Consider the following 19,439-nt stretch of genomic DNA (forward strand, 5'->3'; position numbering starts at 1 on the left):
ATGTTCCATAATAAACATATTTTTTTTTTTTTCATGGCAGTTTTCTCACGATGTTTTACTGAAAAGACATTGGAAAGTTCCAATTAATTTAACTATGACGTCAACTAACGTCGCAAGCTTTGTCTACTTACGGTACCTCATGATTAGATTTAATGAATACTATATATGACAATTCAAAATAATCCTCTCCATAATAATTACAGGAAATAATCCTACACTATTTAGCCGCAATCAAATAGTCGATTTATTAAATGACTCAGACAAGGCCACGGCCGCACAGTCGCCAGTTGATTCGCCATCAGACTGCCGTAGTTTATTTTCGGAGTTTCACGATGATACAGCGGTGATACGAAGAAAAAATTTGTGATTTAAATAGGTTTAGTGATTTTTATATCGTGTTGATGGCTGTTTCCGAGATGTGAAAAAAGTGTAATATATATTGTTATAACCGTAAAACGGACTTCTTTATAAAGGTAATCAAAATAAGAAAAAAAATGTACCTGAGCGTTAATACCTATTTAGTAGTATGCGTGTATGAAAAACACTTTTTTTGGCAGCTGAACAAACATTTGACTATAAAACTCAAATTAGTTGTAGGAACGATCAAATTTATACACAACTTAGCTAGCTGGTTCGCTTTTCTGGAATAAAAACTTAAGTATATTTAATTTTTTATATATTTTCTCTCTATAAAAACCTTCATTAGAGTTCAAGGAATATATATAACATATGTTCGCTTCATTTTTATTTATGGTAATATTACTTTCAGACCAAAAATTGTAACTATCTTTTTATTTTCATGATAAAAATGCTCATAAAAACTCAGCGGCGCCACAAATATGATTCATATTTCTAATATTAAACACGTTTGGCCTAGAAAACTTTTACTAATGGAAAAAGCTTCTTATAAATGGATATCAAAAGGTGAATTTTTGTTCGCAAATACTTGTGTGTGAACTAGAAGGTTTCATTAAAAATAAGTTTAATCATATCTACGTTAAATTCCCAATATTTTTTGAAGATATGATAAATAGAGTTGATATATATTTACGTGATTTATTATCCTATATACTTATTCATAAAAACAAAATCAGTATAATCGTTTGAACTGAATTACTCATCTGTCTCTTTTCATCATAGCATAAACTCATAGTTTACAGTAAAGGACAAAAGAGCCTTAGTCAAAACCTTGATTTCGAAAAAAAATCAGCCCCTTAAAAGAGATTTTAATACCATTATCAGTTAAAATTGGTTTTGAATGTACATAAATCCTAAAATCATTGTAACTGGTACATTTAATAGAATGAAATCTTAATTCATATATAGGTGTTTTAATTTATCTACAATACTTTTATTTCTAATCAAGAATATTTGACCATCCACTTACATTAGAAATTATAGTAACTAGTAATACATCATCATCATCAATGGCTATACAGCCCCTTGTGGGGCTCCTCAAGTACATCGCAATCGTAATCCAGTGCTTCAATGCAATAGGTGTTCAACTTCGAACACCTATTGTTTCGAGGTCCTTGAAACTCCATCCCAGCAACGCAGCCTTGGTCTACCGCGTTTAAAGTACAGCCCTGCGATTCTGTAACTCACTTTTCGAACTCACACAGCGGTTTTCGCATCGGCGGTCGCTCTGAAATCAGTCGTGAAGCACCCGGTAGACCGAGGCTGCGTTGCTAGGATGGAGTTGTCAAGGACCTCGAAACAATAGGTCTAGGCTATTTATCTATACAGCAAATAAACAGCTGGTAATATATAAATCTTCGGCGCATGTGTTCGTAATTAAACTCCAAAACGGCTGGACACATTTTGATGAAATGTTTTGTGTGTTCAAGTGGAGTCGAGAATGATTTACATTACTAGTTTTTTTTTTGTATGTAAGATTTGTGTACAGGACGTCTGTCGGTTCCGCTAGTAGCATATTTGACATTCTGTAATGATTATTCAATATTAAATAGTTTTTCCAGAAACATGTCACTGCCGATGCTACGCCGTTGTTGCGGGTGTATCTCGTTAGAAAGGGGATGCCTTCTACTAGCTATAATTTCTAGTGTAAGTACATCTCTTATATATTCAATAATACATCCAACAATGAAAGTCCATAGGTTCACAACCTGGGTTTGTTCAGGGATGAGAATCGCACGCTGAAGCCACCAGCTAACACTGCTCAATAAATATAATTATCTATGCTAAATGTGTCTTCCAATAAATCCCTGAATAAGCCCTAAAAGAACCAAAACTTTTCTGCACTAATTGATAATTTTTTATACGTAAATATATTCCAAACACTGGCATCGAACGGGACGTGTAAACAGATTGGAGTGAAGCATCTACTACGAGTATATCATCTACCTACTACCAGAAATGATTTGTACAAAAACATTATTTTTCTTCCCCATATATATCAAAGTTAATTGTCTTTTAAGCATATTATCAATTACATTTACTTTCCAATTTATGATTAAGGCTAATAAAAATATACAGAGACGGTTTTTCTAAGCGTCCATTATAATAATTGTTGTTCCCACAAGAATATAAGTGCGTGCTCCTATTTCATCATACCTCCTGCTGATAGAGGACAAATATTTGTTTTTAATTTTTTTATTATTATTAAATAAGATGTCATGTGGAACATGGTGTAATGGATGCAGCTCCTTACAAACGTTGTGTAAAACAAAGAACTTGGCGTACCAATTCTTAAAAGGCCGGCAACGCACTCGCGAGCCCTCTGGCATGGAGAGTGTCCATGGGCGGTATCACTTAACATCAGATGAGCCTCCTGCCCGTTTGCCCCCTGTTCTATAAAAAAAAAAGTGGTGGAGAGTTTATTGCCAGTTCTTCTCTTCCGTTCTACGCCCTTGATTTAAGAACTGGCAGTAAATGTAAAATTAGAAGCATTTGCTATATGAATTTGAATTTTGACTTTTATAATGTGTTAAGAATTTAAGAATTATTATTTAAGAATTCTTGCAAAACTTAATTAATTTTCAAATAATTTTCGTTTTAATTTCTGTTTTGTGCATTGCAGGTGAGCTGTATATTGTACATAATAGCGGGATGCTGGAACCTCCCACAGCATATGGAAAGAGAAAAAGAAGATAATCTTATATCCATGACAATGATCATGTTTTCATCGCTTTCCCTCATCAGTAACTTGTTTGTTCTAATCGGTATTGCAAGGGTAAATGCTAACTTATTATATATTACTAGCTGACCGGGCAAACGTCGTTTTGCCATGTATATCATTTATAATAAAAAAATAAGGGGTTGATCGTAGAGGGGTGAAAGTTAACCACAAACACCGCGACACGAGAATTTTATACATTAGATATTATCATAATTAACACGGTGTTTTGATTCTCAAAATGACCATTATTACTCGTTCCACAACTGAGCGTTTCTTAAGGCAATTCGCAAAATATTAATATAAAATAAAATATAGTTATTTTAAAACTCCGATTACTTTTTAGATATTTATTAAAATCAAATGATATCATGGTCAATTATGTCCCAAAATAAATAGTTCTTTGAACAATCAGAGACCATTTTCTTAATATAAATAATTTTGGATTTCAGAGGCGACCGAACTATCTCCAACACTCTCTAATGTGCAACTCCATGTTCATACTCTGTATCTTCCTTGTGGTGACAGTAACTTGTATATATAGTCCAGAGTTCAAACCCTATAAACAATCCTCAGTGAATATTGTCCTTATTGTAATTGCCTGGCTATGTGGAGCTGGTAAGTCGTTTTATTATATAGTTTACACACGGTAATATTGTAACATTATACAACATTATCTTAGTTTTCTATTTACTAGTATTGTCCCAAAATTTGTCACCATAATGTTATTTAATTATTACCTTTAATTATTGTGATTCATATTCAATTTATAGGAAAAAAAATTACATGGTATGCAACTGACCCGCTGGGCTATGGCCCAGCGGGTCATTTAAAATCGTTTCCTCTTTCAATATCATTCTCGTACGTAATTCCAAGATTGCTGATATCATAATGGAGGTCGCGCTTCCCTTAGCCTAAAAAGGCTTATTATTTAATTAGCCTCTTACTTGTGATCTATCCGAAGCAGCGAATTATGTTCATGATTTTGTAGGAATAAATTTTAATTGTATTACTATTTAAGAAAAGATATTCCGAGAAAAGGGAACGCTTTTTAATAATTTAAGAAGATTTCCTGATCTTCTTAGGTTGTATTAATAAAATTATTATTATTTTCAGCTTACTCAATGTACTATTTGATAATAGTGAACAGTCTTTATTTAAAAATGAAGTTTTCATACAGTGAAACTGGCTTGCCTATGTAAACTGGCTGTTTGCATTTATTCTTGTCGTAAGTATATTTATTATATGATTTAATTATAAAATGTTTATTTTTTCTTCTAATAAAGCGTCTAAAAAGTTTAATCTAGTCTTTCAAAATAAGGTACAGTGCCACATACTTTTTTTGGCCGGAAAGAGCGTCGCCGTTATGGATATTAGTATTGCCAGTAAATAAAAATTTAGTATAAATAATTTCAAGTCATGCTGGCTTACTTTATTATATATTGAAATGATTTAATAAAACAATGTATACTACTCGTAGTATCTAGAAAGTACAGTTCGTGAGGGTGAGAATGGTGAATTACCTTTTAGAAATTCTATTTTCAAAATTAAAATTTCGTAAAGAGAATTTATGAAATATTAGTATTTTATATTTTGTGCAAAATAATTTATTGAAATCTCAAATGACGAATTGTAAATTAAAATGCCACGTTTCTTTTATAATTGAAGAAACAAATTAAAAAAATTAAATTTATTATTTGTATTAATTTGCGACATCTTTAATATTTTAATGACAATGAAATTCCTAACATATCTTCCTTTTTCCCTCACTCTAAGTCTCGGAAATCTAAAGTTTTAGATTTGTATAAGAGTTAAAAATTAGTTTGCCAAAGAAGTTTCACTTCTGACACGTGTACCTACTTTGTACGCACGCATTTTCGTTTTTGTTTATTAGAAAGTATAAACTTACTTGTGGCGGTTTGATTAATACTTGTCTAGTTGGATGAAGAACACACTATTTTCGATTCGCAAAAAAATCGTTCTTGTTCAAAATAATTTTTACAGTTCCAAAAGGGTTGTCTATGCGAGATCGCACTATGTATTTATTTTTAATCTTGTAAATTGTATTATGTGCAATAACTAATTTAAATGTATACAACAGTAACAAATAAGTTAAACAGTTATGTATTTGTTTAATTAGGAAACTGCAACGTTCCAATAAGATTCACGCTACCAGGAACAATATGGTAGAGGGTCTACTGGTGAGGTCAATGGCCTAGAAGCTACGTAAAGAAACTGCAGACTACTGCTACGAGATGGCGCTAAAATATATTTGTATAGTACAAGATATAGTTCTCTGTACGTGAGTTTGCAAATATAATAGGCATTTTTATTGACTTTTGTAATTAAATTATTTGCGTGTACGTGCTAAAATACGTGCCGAGATTTGTATTATATCAAATTAAGAGGTTCTAAAAATTGAATCGATAAAATTTTACACTGTTTTATTTAAGTACTCACTCATCACTTTTAATCAAATTTTATATACACTATGATGAAACGGCCAGCTAGAGGATTAACAAAACAGTATAATTAAATTGCTTTGTGGTTAAGTGTACATCGCTTATGTCATGTGTGATATTTTAACTAAGCCAAAACTAAATATAACGTAAACTAGTCAATATACATATTGATTATTATTTAAGTAATTAATCCAGTCCTAAGGATGCCCCGTGGGGTAGGAGACCATTCTGATGAACCTGAAACAAATATTGTTCCACTGGGAATCTATCCTATGTGTTATTATGCGTAATGGAATACTATGAAATCTCACCTTTACACTTAGCGCCTATGGAACATGTGTGTACAGTACAAATATTTTAAAAAATACTAGTATGTTAGTATAAGTATTTGTAATTTAAAATACATGAAGCAACTATTAGGTTTGCATTTTTCTCAAATCAAATGCAATCAAATCAATATATAATTTATTAATAAAATTAAAGAAACTTAGCTACAGGTATTAGTCCGAAAAACTCCTCTTAATACTCCGTGTTAAATGCGGTAGTTGATGCTGAGAGATCCCACATCTCTGCGCAACGCCAAGGGATCAAGCCGCTCAGAAAGTGACTGGTCGTCGACGATTTGAATCGCTCTCTATTGAATACGGTCAAGCAGGAAGAGCTGGTACTAGGAAGTTCCCGCTCAGAGGTGAGAACAGCTTACCATGTGGGGTCGAATTTGCACTTTATAGAGGTGCAAGCGGTGGCCCGGGTTGAAGTACCGTCTCACCTTCCTGAGCCCACCTACCTTCTTTGAGGCTAACTTAGCCTTTCTTTCCAAATGACCGCGAAACTGAACGTCATTCGATATGTCAACGCCGAATATCCGGATGCTATTTGAGGCTTTAAGGCGAGTGTTGTCGAAGAGTAGCGACAAACGTGTTTTTTTTTAGCGGAAACTTGCGAGCGATCTGGCATTGAGAGTGTCCATGGGTGGTATCACAAACATTTACTGCCTGTTATCAAATCAAGGGCATAGAACGAGAAGAACTGGCAATACTCGCTGTCACTCTTTTAAATCGCATTTCTGATAAATATTTGTAAGCACCTGCAACCATTAAATTGCTCCTCATAACATTTCAAATCAGTTACATATTGTAATTAAAATTAATAATTAAATAAGAAAACCGTTTCACCTCTATTAGCAAGGGAAATTTGTATGTAAAATATTTTGTAATTTAATCTATGTACGAAGCACCCTTAGTAATATGATGTTTCAATGCCAGCTTTAATAGATGTGATAAAACAGAGCCAAGATAATACTTCTTCTTCGCAAACTTCATTACTGAAGGGAAGGTACTTATCTTGAAAAGCCCTAAGCGAAACATCAACAAGCTGCTTCAACACCACTCTATCCTCAGCTTGTCTCAGTGCATTAGGGATGTTGAAACCCATGATTGTCATTAGCTGGTCAGACCAACGGGTAGATGATCGACCCCGACTTCCCCTGCCATTACCCCAACCAACCAATTTATCGAGACTATTTGGTTCTCTTATGGAAGATGGAGAAAGTAGCGAAGCACCCGTTTGTAAATGACAGTCTTGTGGTGATTAGGAGTTCTTTTTGCAGTCGCATAAAGAACCCCTAAGTTAGTATCATGGTATTCGCAACATTCTCCTCCAACACCACATCGCGAATTCCTCTATATTTTACGGTCCGCTGCACGAATTGACCAGGACTCTGATCCCTGGGGCAGATCAAGTATTACGTAAGCAGATTTACTGCAATTTATCCCCCCCCCCCTTCCTCTTGTCAGCAAAAGTATGGATGGCTCTCAAAAATAATACATAGTACAAGTAAAAAGTAAATAACTACTATTGACGTACTCACCGAATAAGAAAATTAAAGTTTCCCCCTATAGTACTTACGTTATACTTGAACGGCCCCAGTACAAAAATGAAGAAAATACCAAAGATCTGACGAGTCGGCTCTTAGTAAACACATCTCAAGATAACACAGTTCAACAATAAATAATATGTTGTACAAACATTTGAGATTTTAAAGTTATATGTATAAAAGTATGGTGATTCTTAGAGTACCTCAAAAGTTTAGATTTGTAATTTTATATCAAACAAGCAAATAAAATAATCAAGAATTTCATATTTTTAATTACCTTCGACTATTATTTTATACACAGATTTGTAACGTTTCTTTTGTAATTCTCAAAATCGAGAAACGTATTAATGAAATTTATCGCACTAAAATAGATCCTATATTCTTTATTCTAACTTAACAGGATAACACAATTTGACAGATAGAGACAGAAGTCTACTTTAGTTAAAAATGTCCTTAAATAAATAGCTTTATGCTCTGACCGTTATTTACAAACAAAATAAATAATTTGTTAGAAAAACAATTACATATTAACTTTTTATACCGGTTTCAAATATACTTTAAGTCCTTGTAATTAGTACTTCTAAGTAGTAAATAATAATAAAATAAATTAAAAACAAATATTTGTCCTCTATCAGCAGGAGGCCAGCCATCATATTTTAGGCAGAGAGACAACCCGACGCGGGGTTTATGAATATATAAACAGGTGATCAGGGTAGAAATATTAATAAAACACGTTATTTTAACCCGTTTATTATACGTATATAACAAAGCATTGTACAACATTCACAAACATCAATACATCTAAATACTAAATATACAATTTGTAAATAAACAGGACAACATTAATTGATCGATAGTTATGCTCACGTAGAAATATTTATAAGATCCATACAAATAGGTCACACCAATTTATATAGATTTATACAGAAGTACCCCGACTGATCCACCGAAAACTTCATACGTGTTTTAAAATAATCTTTATTTCTTGTTTCGTTTCGTGATTGTCCGTTTATAGATTTTTATAAAATATTCATCTATGTAGGGAAATTTTTGCAGGTTTTTAAGTTTAAGTTGTACTTAATTAAAATATAAAAATAGTTGTAATTATTATTATTTGTATATTTTTAATTATTAATTAAGAATATTGTAAATACGATTTGAAAGGTCCACAAGTAATAAATGTATGTGTGTTTTATTGTCATTGACTACAGTCTTAATCAGTGATTCCCAACCCCCATTAAACATACATTATTTTTAGATAAATAATTGAAATTTTCACTTAAGAAACTTAAATAATGGGTTTTTAGCCTTTAGGAAGAAGTTTCTAGGAAATTGTTAACAACAACAGTAAGTAAATTTTCAAAACATACAATAAAAAGTGAAATTAAATTCCAAAATTTTTAATAAATTTTTGAATAGCCCCCCTTAACAGTAGAATTGCCCCCCTGTGGGGCGTGGGCCCCACGTAAGGAAACACTGGTCTAAATAATACGCACTTATTAAAACCTATTTGAATGGACCTTTGCGATATTGTAAATCACTTCTAACAAGTATATGAAAGATAGGTACATTTATAGAAAAGGGAAATAGGATATACAAACATCGACACATATTTTTAACGATGACGGATATACTTTAACGAGAAGCGAATATATTTCACTTAATATTTGGTCTTATAACTTAAAATTAAATAAAAAAAATTCTATAAAGAAAGACTTACAATAAAATAATATAGGATTGGACCAATTCATAATTATGTATGTAAAATATTTCGTTTTAACCAGATAGTTAATTTGTATGAAAACTTAAAGGTTTTTCAACACAATTCATACTACTTCTGGAAATAAAGTGAGGATAAAAGTAATGGTTTAAACCTAAAATTGCTTAAAGGTACATTCGCTTCTCTTACTATGGACTAATTAAAGCAAATTTATTGTCGTTATGTCCTACACAACAATTATGGCACGAGCTGAAGCTGAGTCCACGAAAACGTATTTTCAATGTTTTATGACATTTTGTTACAAACATACTTTTTTATTATTTTTGTGTCTTACATAATATAGGTATAATGGTCAACAGGCCACGGGGCGAAATATTGTTTCATTACTTTGATCTCTAAAGGTAAGATTCCACCAAAATAGCGTGCAGCAAATTTGTTTACAAATATTTTCTGCAAAACTATAGCGAACACGTACTATGCGCGTATCTCGTTTGGCTTCTCTCCACCGGCAATGCTGTGTGTAACAAATGTTGCACACTTGTTCACTGAGAAGATTTTCTGCCGACAATTGCTAATATGGACGGACAGGAAAAGGTTCATTGTGCTTCGTAATATATTCTTGATCATTCAAAAATTAACTTGGCACGCACAATAAAATGTGTTCACTTTGGTAGCGGAAGCTAGACTGTGTGTGCCCGTCCACTACTTGCACCGTGTGCGCGCACACAAGCGCACAGTTGTACGCGCACAATGTGTTGTTCGCTTGAGTAAGTCGACCAAAACAAACATTTGTGCCGTACACTGTGCAATACTGTGCCGCACAGTTCAGCACACTGCACTGGTGGAATCGTGCCTTAACAACATCTATAGACTTTATAGGTTTATTTAGCCACATTAATTTACTCAAATTAGTTATGTTTCGGCGATATTTTTTTTTTAATGAATTCCCTGTGCTCTTTCATAACAATCGTGGACCCATCTATGCAAATACTAATTATCAAAGTTTTCTATACATTTACTTCTAATTACTTCGATTACATATTAAAAATTAAATCATTTTCGAAATCTTCGATGGTTATACATTTGAAGCTCAAGTTAATTTTTTAAATTTTGTCGTTCTGATATGTTAGTAAATATTTGTATGGATATGTAAATCAAGTGTTAAAAATAAAGGCCTCTAATACTAATGATATATTGGAATAAAATGTTATAAATAAACAACCCTTATCCAAAAAGAACGATTCAAAAAGCTATTCAATATTTTGGAATTTGGACTTTGTTCTTTCATTACTTTGACAAAGTAATGAATAAGACAGATGAGACCCTGTTGCAATTTATAGATTATTTTGATACAATTGGATTCGTTATAAAGTTTGTCTATGTAATGTCTATTTTATTTTATATAATAGTGCCTTCCGCCCGTTTGCCTAAAGGCACCACCACCATTCACCTGATGTTAAGATATACCTGCCGCGTTGCCTGGTAACTTGTGATGGGCTCCGGGAATCTCTCACCGCTCGAAACGCGACTTAAATAAGACGAACCTATTGCATCACTTCACGCCAGTTTTCTGACAGACAGTGGTACTGCCCCTGCCCATTTAGCAGAAGTCCAAAGACAACAGCATTATAATAACGATTAGATAATTAGGTTCAATAATTTTGAATCAGCCTTGCGATATACAATAAACTACAAGCTCCCATCTTATCAGAATGCCAAATCATAAAATGACTGCTTCACGACTGATTTGAGAGCGACCGCCGATGCGAAAACCGCTGTGTGAGTTCGAAAAGTGAGTTACAGAATCGCAAGGCAGCTCGTAAGACAATTCACGGCATAGAAGTCGGAGTCAATACAATAATATATCAAAATGATTATATGTCGCTCAATGGTGGATTAATGATATCAATCGATAACACTATTATACCTACATAACATGAAGTCTGATTAATTAATCATGTTTCGAGAAATTCGCATGAACATTATCTGTTATATATAATTTATAAATGTTCAATTGTTCGTTTAAAATATGTCAATGTAATTGTGGTTCTTGCAAATTATAGAAGAGTTTCATTTTTTAGCGAAGATATTACAAGTCGTTCGAATGTGTGATTAGGAACTTGGATTACACAACACAATATCACAATCTAGGAAAATCTACATATTAAAAAGATGAGATATTGATATATAGTTATCAAATTTATCGATTAATTAGAGAAAGTTAAAAGAACTTAAGTTGATAAATTTCACGTGATAAAAGCTATAGTTGACAGTATTTAAAATGATATGTTTAATTCTAACTTAAACTACTAAAATATCCTAAATAAGGTTCATATAATATTGTAAATAATATTCACTTATTCATTTCTGTATAAATTTTCATCCAATATTTCGATATAATTTTTCATACAAATTTTATTTGCCACACCACATCAAAGGTAAAACGCATAAAATAAGGATATATGTACTATACTATAAGGTCTAATGTAAAATTTCCTTTAAAAAATTGTAACCTCATTTTGCTGTATTACATTATATGTATTGGTGTGTAAACAATTTTTTAAGTATGTAATAAAATACCTGAAAAAAACCTCTTTCTTCATATTTCTTGTATGATAATTTAATGACCGCCATCCTCGTTGATAGACAGACAGTAACTCCGAATAATTACGAGGAAGTACAAATTTACGGCTGAAATTAATTCGATAATATTATAATTGCATATTTTGTTTAAATTCGAATCAAAGGCTCGCTAAAGCTCATATAAAGTATTTAAAAACCTATAAAATAACATTAAGTTTATGTCATAGTTAACTAGCTGACCCGGCAAACGTCGTGCCATGTATATTAATTATATCTAGGATCTATCTATCTTTTTTTTAGTTCAATGAATATAACTATCTACTATAATTATTAGGGGTTGATCGTAGAGGGGTGACAATTAAGGGTTATATGTATTTTTGTGTATCATAAAAAAATAAAAGCAAAAATTATATCTAAAAAAAATTAAATTTAGGCAAGGACCACCCTTAACAGGGTTTGAAAGATAGATAGTAGCCGATGCTCAGACTTACTGAATATGCATAAAAAAATTCATAAAAATCGGTCGAGCCGTTTCGGAGGAGAATGGGAACGAAAATTGTGACACTTTTTTAACGTTAAAAAATACACTTTATAAAATACACAAAAAGGACCAAAGATTCTTGGAAGAATCTTCCGCTCATAAATAGAGCAACATCATGTAGAAGGTAATAAAAAAATTATATTAAATGTTAGTCCATCAAACACGATGATAAATGTAATGATGGGGCTGCGACATGAACACATGGATGCAGTTCTATGAAATATATGTAAATAAAGTTACCCAAAAAGAAAAGTTGCGTGATGACGTGTCCAGCACCCATATGGAACAAGGTCTTCAGGAAGCTTATGATGAACAGCACCAAGAACACGATCCAGAAGATGTAGTACTTTTTGATTATATTACACTTTTCCTGAAATAATTTGTTAAATTTAACAATGAAATGCCAGATAACAGTAATGAAATCTAATAATAATAATAATATTAATTTATTTATTACTATACTCTATATTAGCGTAGCGCTCTGTAGCGCAGCATACAAAGCTACAGGTGTGTCAAAGATCGATGGAACGATGTATGGTAGGGATGAAAAGAAGACGAAAGATCGAAAGAAGAAGAAAAGAGGCAAAATAAAGAATACAGTTTTAAGAAAAATAACTAAGGTAATAGATACAATAACAATAAAATAACTAAAGTGGAAATGGGCAGGAGCACATAGCAAGAGGAACAGAAAAGTGGAGAAAACAATCACCAAACTGGTGTCCAAGGTACAGCAAACGAAAAAGAGGGAGATAACTTAGGAGGATAGACCAAATTAAAGAAACAGCAGGTGGTTAATGGCAGAGAGTGGCACAGTGCAGAGAGGAATGGCGGGATTTGGAAGAGTTTGCCAACAAAGGGCACACAGAGACAATAGAAGAGGATTGAGAGGGAAATGTGTTGAAATGTAAATGTATCTGCATTGAAGGCAATCATTATTATTCTTATTATTATACTCTATAGTTTATTTGCTGTACTTTGTTGTAATAAAAATAAATGAAGTTAATTTCCTTGCAGATACTGTAAACTAAAATGTTAATAAACAGTTTAAATTTCAAAATATTAATTATCTTTTGAATCTTATTATTAATTACAAGGGCAAAATCTTAATTATCACGGTTCTGATTGCTAGGTATCTTAAAAGATATTTTATTAATAATAATTATTAAAATTTGATATTGACATTAATGTCATATATTACAATAGACGCCATCTTGAAATTATGAATGTTTAAATTGAATTTGAACTGATAACACTAACGGCCAAAATTAATAATGTATCCTCAATCTATGATTATAACCAATCTTGGACTGATTCATATCTAAAGACCGATCTCCAATCTGCATGCCAATAAACATTTCTGCTATCCGATTGTTTATTTGACAAAAGATTGACAGCAATCTTTTGCGTGATCCTTGCCTCTCGACCGCGTTTCGTTCAATGCAATATGTTGTGTTCAAGCATACCAAAGTTTGCTGTTTTTGGAACGAAATAAAATAAGTAAGACTTAGGGTCTGTTTCACAATGTATGGATAAAGTAGCAAATAGCTATGCAACGTTTTGTTTGTTTTTTTGTTACGAACAAATAAAGTTACAAAATTCTATAGAAAAACATAGAACCTTAACCTTTTTGTTGGTCATTTAATATTACTTGTAACGAAACGGGCTGTCATTTTCATATGGTATTTTTGTTTGTTAGGTTATTGAGTATTTTAGTACATATTATTACAAATATAAATTTTCTCTGAGTAGTTTGTGTATGTTGTTTTTGTGAATCGAGGTTGGTTTTTAACTTAAAAAAATGTCTACGCAAAAACGTGAAAGAAGCGTCAATTTCAGCCGGGAAGAAGTTGACCTTCTAACTTCGCTTGTTGCTGACCATAAAAATATATTAGAAAATAAAAAGAGTGACTCAGTCACCTGGCAGGAGAAAGAGCAGTGCTGGAAGACGCTGGATGCGCTGTTTAATAGCACAAGTGGGGTAAACTTTCGCAGTGCTAAAGCTTAAAGAGGGCTACAAGAAAAAAGTCTGCCTTGATACATGCTGAAACATATCGTACAGGAGGTGGCCCTAGTGCTGCTACTCCTCTTACCCCCTATCGAGGAAAAAGTCAAAGACATGATATTGTTGTCTGTCGAAGAAATTGAAAGTCAATTGAAAGGAAGAGCTTCTAAATAAGAGAAAGCAATGGGCATTTGAAGAGGAAGAAAAAGAGCATAAAAGAGAATTATGGGCCATAGAAAAAAATATATTGTTAAATAAATTAGAAAAATAATAGATTTTGTGCCTGGAGCGAGGATGTATTGTATTAAAAATTTGTATTTTTATTTAAATAAAAGCATTGAATTTTTATTTAATTTATCTCAAAAATGTTGTAATTTATAAAATATTATAGTAATAAAGCAAAATAATCTCTTATAAGATTACTTCGCACACTTGCATTTCCCACGTTGTTAATTGCGCTTTGATCAATATCATCAGCTGGTTCATCTACTTGTTGCAGTAGTTCAAAATGTTCATCTCGCATATCAATAGCAATATTGTGCAACACTGCACATGCCACTATCACGGCTTGTACACGAGATACTTGAAGCAAAACCTTTTTTGACAAACCGATTTTGGGGAACCGATTTTTTCCAAACACCATATTATGTCCTTTCCACCACATTTCTGCTTCGTATTTGAGATTCGTTATAAAGATGTTCTGCTGGAGTCTTGAGGTTTTGAAGTGGAGTTAGTAGGTAGTATCTATAGTAACAAATATTTTTGGTTGTAGCAAATATTTAAAAAAAAGTTACAAAAGCTGATGAAAAGATGAAAACTGCAAGAAGTCATATATGATAGACATCACTTTGTGTAAAAGTGTCTCCAAAGCTTCTTTTGTTAATCTAAATCTAAATGTGAATTCGGCGTCATTCAGGGTCTGGATATAATAAATTCTTGTCTTCTTATGTCTTCGCACAGAAGTACGTTGTCTTCTTCCAGCTTCAGAATTACTATCCCAATCGGATAATTGCATTTAAACTTCCAAATCACTATCACTAGAACAGGAAGATGACGAAGATGAATAAATTTTCCCAATGAATATTAAGTTAGGTCGCAATCCCAAACCCAAATCATACGAGTTTCACCGATAACAATCCGAGATTGATTTGGCCAATCGAAGCAACTGTCAAAATGGACAGATAGGTTGTTGGCATGAGTAAACATTCATTTTCATACAGAGGGCAATCTTCAATCTTTTATCCGCCCTCTGAACGATTGGTTGAATAATTAGATTGGTATCTCAGTCCATGTATTGAATATTGGCATGCTTTTCTTTAGAAATGGGTTGAATTGTCAGTCTATTACAGCTAAAATTGGATTGAGATTGCGTATTGGTTTTGGCCGTAAGCCAACATTGCGCTAACGACAAAAAGAACCTAATGAAGGGAAGCTGAATAAATACCTTATGTACTGCATATACGAATAGCAGATCCAGCAGAAACTTGATGAAGAGCAGAATAACCAGCAGAATAACGATAGTATACACGACGGATGACATACTATCATTCTCATCCCGCTTAGATTCTGACGCTTCTTTGATGTCCACAGCAAATGTTATCAGTATCACCGCTTGGACGAACGTTACCAGCTGAAATAAGTTCAAAATCTTATATTTTCTAGTTCAAAAATGTATGTAAAGTTTATTTTTCATAAACCATGCACCAGTGAGCAAACCGGCAGGAGGCTCGTCTAATGTTAAGTAATACCGCCGCCCATGGACACCCGAGGCCTTACGAGTTGCCGGCCTATTAATAATTGGTACGCTCTTTTTACTAAAGTGTGAATTTAATTGTAAGTTGTAGAAGGTAAACTTTCAAATTGTAAATAAATAAATCGTTTTTTGCAAAGAAAGTGGTACATTTAGATCGAATAATCTAATAAAAATAGGCATGCAAATGTCATATTAATTATCATATAATAAGAATATTATCATAATGACAAAAAAATAAGAAGTAATTTATAATTGTTGTTAAACTTATGGTCCAAATACTCGCCCACGCTACAAAGGTACGTTGCCTTTACTAATGTATCACCTTCCCCTAACCTTACCTAACCATACTTCTAGGAAGGTGATCAAATAGTTTGATAGCCATGGCATAACAATTTTTTTAATACATTGTGGTGAAACACGGCATCAACAGCCGTGTTGGTTCCCTCGGATATACAGGCAAGGTTATTTAAATGTTTTGGACATTCTTTTTTATAGTCACAACTGCTTCAAGGATATATAAACTTGGTACTGTCAAAATAGCCAGTTCGCAAAAAACACTACAGCTTACAAGAGGTCCAACGACTATAATATATTTTTTCTGAGTAATAAAAACTTTATTACTATTCACATCTACCGAATTTCCCCATAAAAGCAAACATTTAATTCAACACATAATATTCCCTCTCATAAATAATAGTTATTCTGTAATAAAATCATAATTTATGGGTTTAAATAATCAATTGCCAAGTTAACTACGGAAGGGGTTGTATAAATTAAGCCAATTGCAAAATATTAATAGTTAACTAACCGTCAAAGAAACTCAATAACATAATTTTTATGCATATTAAAATACCGTCACAGAGCAAAAGACAAAATGAGAACTTACAATGTAACAACCTTGCTGATAAGAAACTTACCGAGCTAATAACTCCTATAGCCATACATCCAGTTTTCAATTGGAAAATGAAACAAAACTTTTCTACGACCGGAAGCTCCATCCTCGCCTAAAAAATTATTACATATTTTTTACTTAGGCAACTATATAAAGTATAAACTAAAATCAACTATCTTTTATTCTATCTTCTATTAGATTGGAAAATGATCATGAAACAGATTCAGAAATCTGAGACCTAAAGAGGTTGTAGCGCCACTGAGCTTTTTTTTAATAGAACAGAGGGCAAACGGGCAAGGAGTGATGATGTTAGTGATACCGTCGCCCATGGACACACTCAATGCCAGAGGGCTCGCGAGTGCGTTGCCGGCTATTTTAAGAATTCCTACGCTCTTTTCTTGATACGTATAACTTACCATATTAACACTTGTTCACTTCACAACACAAAGATATTTGTTTGCTTAATAATAGATTTATTAATTCTTTAGACTACAGAAGACATGTTTGTCCGTCACAAGTTTATTAAGGGAACTAGGGAAGAGCCATCGTACGATTTCTGTATTGAATTTAAGGAGAAGCTTTTCTTTTGACGGGATTGTTTTAAACTAAATAATAACAATTCAATATAAATTATTTATTAATGAAACATTTAAATCCAAGGTTACAAAATTTTGTTCTTAAACTAACAACTTTTGTACTTGAATGCAAATAGTTTTTTGACAGAAACCATATAAAATATATGATATGTATAATAGAAGCAGCAGTGTTGGTTTAGTGGCTTCAGCGTACGACTCATCCCTGAGGTCGTAGGTTCGATCCTCGGCTGTGCGCCAATGGACTTTCTTTCTATGTGCGCATTTAACATTCGCTCGAACGGTGAAGAAAAACATGAAACTGGCTTGTCTTAGATCTAAAAAGTCAACGGCGTGCGTCAGGCACAGAAGGCTGATCACCTACTTGCCTATTATATTTCCAAACAGGTTTAGCGCCATTGATTTATGTTTGAAGTACTTCTATTGGCGCATTAGGGAAACATTATGAGAATAAATTTTAACGATGCGCGCGCACACCATCACAAAAAACAAACTACAAGTTAGCAAAGTCAACATTTTAAAATAAAACCAGTCAATTTCTTTAATAATGTAGAAATATTTTATTTGTGATATTTAAATAAACTTAATTTAACTAGATAATGCGTTATAATAAAACTTTCAATGTATTGAAAACCTTTTTCCTTTTGTAAGTGTCGTTTTTTCAATAAACGTAGAATAAGGCGAATAATAAATTTTTTAATTAGATTTTTATTGTTACGCCAAAGAAGTATAACTTCTAACGGGTTTACATAAATACACATACATGTTTTTATTTATTTAAATATAATACTAGTGGATCCGACAGACGTTGTCCTGCATGATATTTCAAGCAATTAGTAAAGCAAAGTATGAAAGTACCGACTGCAGCGCCATCTGGCGGGCTGATTTGTGAATCTAAACCATTCCCAGATCCCCTGAACACACACAAAAAATTTCATCAAAATCGGTCCAGTCGTTTGAGAGAAGTTCAGTGACATACACACTCACAGAAGAATTATATATATAAAGATAAGCCTTATCGCAGATGAGCGATGTTTCTATCTAAAAATATACCATGGCACTGAGCCTTAAGAGAGGATTCACCGGTCCTGCGCAAACCTGTCGACGATTCCCATCGATCGCCAAATAACATTTAATGTTATAGCCGACCTATATCGTCCTGTTACCTATATAGATCATTAATAGCTGTCCTATTTCCAACAGATAGTAACGAAAGAATATAAATTATGTTAAACACGATGGACCTGTATATAAATGATTAGTACTTTTTCTTTTAGATACAGTTTCTGGACATCTTTCTATATCAATTAATGTGGGTACATAAAAAATATCTGTTAAAAACAATTAGGAATCGATTAAATAAAATCAATCTTTTCTTTGGCATTGTTCGTCGAATCGTTAAGTTCCTTAAGTTTTTAGTTGAGCTGCACGATTACTGACGAATGCGTGCACTGACTTGACAGGTCCACTCAATCTGTGTGGTTCTTTCCTCAAAAGACCATTTCAGACTGCAATCTACATGGTCTTTACATAATCTTGTTATGTCAGCCTTGCGATTCTGTAACTCACTTTTCGAACCGCTGTGTGAGTTCGAAAAATGAGTTACAGAATCGCAGGGCTGGAGTTTAAAAGAGACTGTGACCTCTGAGGTTGTTTCGGCGTTTCTTCTCAGAGTAGTCAGATAGGAAACGTAGATCTCATCTAGTTTAAAAAAAAATATGTTTGACGTGTAAAAGTGTTTGTACAAACCTACTTACAGAAATAAATCATTTATCATATCATATCACGCTAGACCACACACTGCACAACAGACTGCTACCAAATTAGAGGAGCTTCAGTGCATAGATAGCAATGGTACATACTTTTATTAATTAATTAAAT

At 32.9% G+C, this 19,439-nt stretch overlaps 2 protein-coding genes across 5 annotated transcripts; one reads left to right on the forward strand and one right to left on the reverse strand.

Annotated features, from left to right (window-relative positions):
- Window positions 1-265: 265 nt before the first annotated feature.
- LOC125051851 lies at window positions 266-5,754 on the forward strand. 4 transcript variants are annotated; one of them, XM_047652443.1, is made up of 6 exons: window positions 266-473; window positions 1,971-2,064; window positions 3,041-3,193; window positions 3,589-3,754; window positions 4,253-4,364; window positions 5,277-5,754. In XM_047652443.1, exons 2-5 carry the CDS (start codon window positions 1,984-1,986, stop codon window positions 4,336-4,338), a joined length of 486 nt encoding a protein of 161 aa, XP_047508399.1. In that variant the 5' UTR covers window positions 266-473; window positions 1,971-1,983; the 3' UTR covers window positions 4,339-4,364; window positions 5,277-5,754. The 4 variants fall into 4 exon arrangements, with proteins under 4 accessions (XP_047508399.1, XP_047508396.1, XP_047508398.1 ...); XM_047652440.1 differs by having other exon boundaries at window positions 1,980-2,064; XM_047652442.1 differs by having other exon boundaries at window positions 266-470; window positions 1,969-2,064.
- Window positions 5,755-9,897: 4,143 nt separating this feature from the next.
- Window positions 9,898-17,515, reverse strand: LOC125051852. The gene is made up of 5 exons (XM_047652444.1): window positions 17,382-17,515; window positions 16,991-17,077; window positions 15,765-15,950; window positions 12,559-12,688; window positions 9,898-11,885 (listed from the first exon to the last, which is right to left on the reverse strand). The coding sequence occupies exons 1-5, from the start codon at window positions 17,382-17,384 to the stop codon at window positions 11,815-11,817; spliced, it is 477 nt and encodes a 158-aa protein (XP_047508400.1). The 5' UTR covers window positions 17,385-17,515; the 3' UTR covers window positions 9,898-11,814.
- Window positions 17,516-19,439: the final 1,924 nt, after the last annotated feature.

The sequence above is a fragment of the Pieris napi genome, chromosome 8 (genome assembly GCF_905475465.1).
Source record: "Pieris napi chromosome 8, ilPieNapi1.2, whole genome shotgun sequence".
Lineage (NCBI taxonomy): Eukaryota > Metazoa > Arthropoda > Insecta > Lepidoptera > Pieridae > Pieris > Pieris napi.

Excerpts from the sequence above, each read along its gene's own strand:
- LOC125051851 (XM_047652443.1), top strand. The coding sequence starts at position 1,984 with ATGTCACTGCCGATGCTACGCCGTTGTTGCGGGTGTATCTCGTTAGAA. Across the intron at positions 2,065-3,040 it reads TACTAGCTATAATTTCTAGT|GTGAGCTGTATATTGTACAT; the intron begins GTAAGTACATCT and ends TGTGCATTGCAG. Across the intron at positions 3,194-3,588 it reads TTCTAATCGGTATTGCAAGG|AGGCGACCGAACTATCTCCA; the intron begins GTAAATGCTAAC and ends TTTGGATTTCAG.
- LOC125051852 (XM_047652444.1), bottom strand. Across the intron at positions 12,689-15,764 it reads TCGTATATGCAGTACATAAG|GAAAAGTGTAATATAATCAA; the intron begins GTATTTATTCAG and ends AAATTATTTCAG. Across the intron at positions 11,886-12,558 it reads CACGCAACTTTTCTTTTTGG|CCGTAAATTTGTACTTCCTC; the intron begins GTAACTTTATTT and ends AATTAATTTCAG.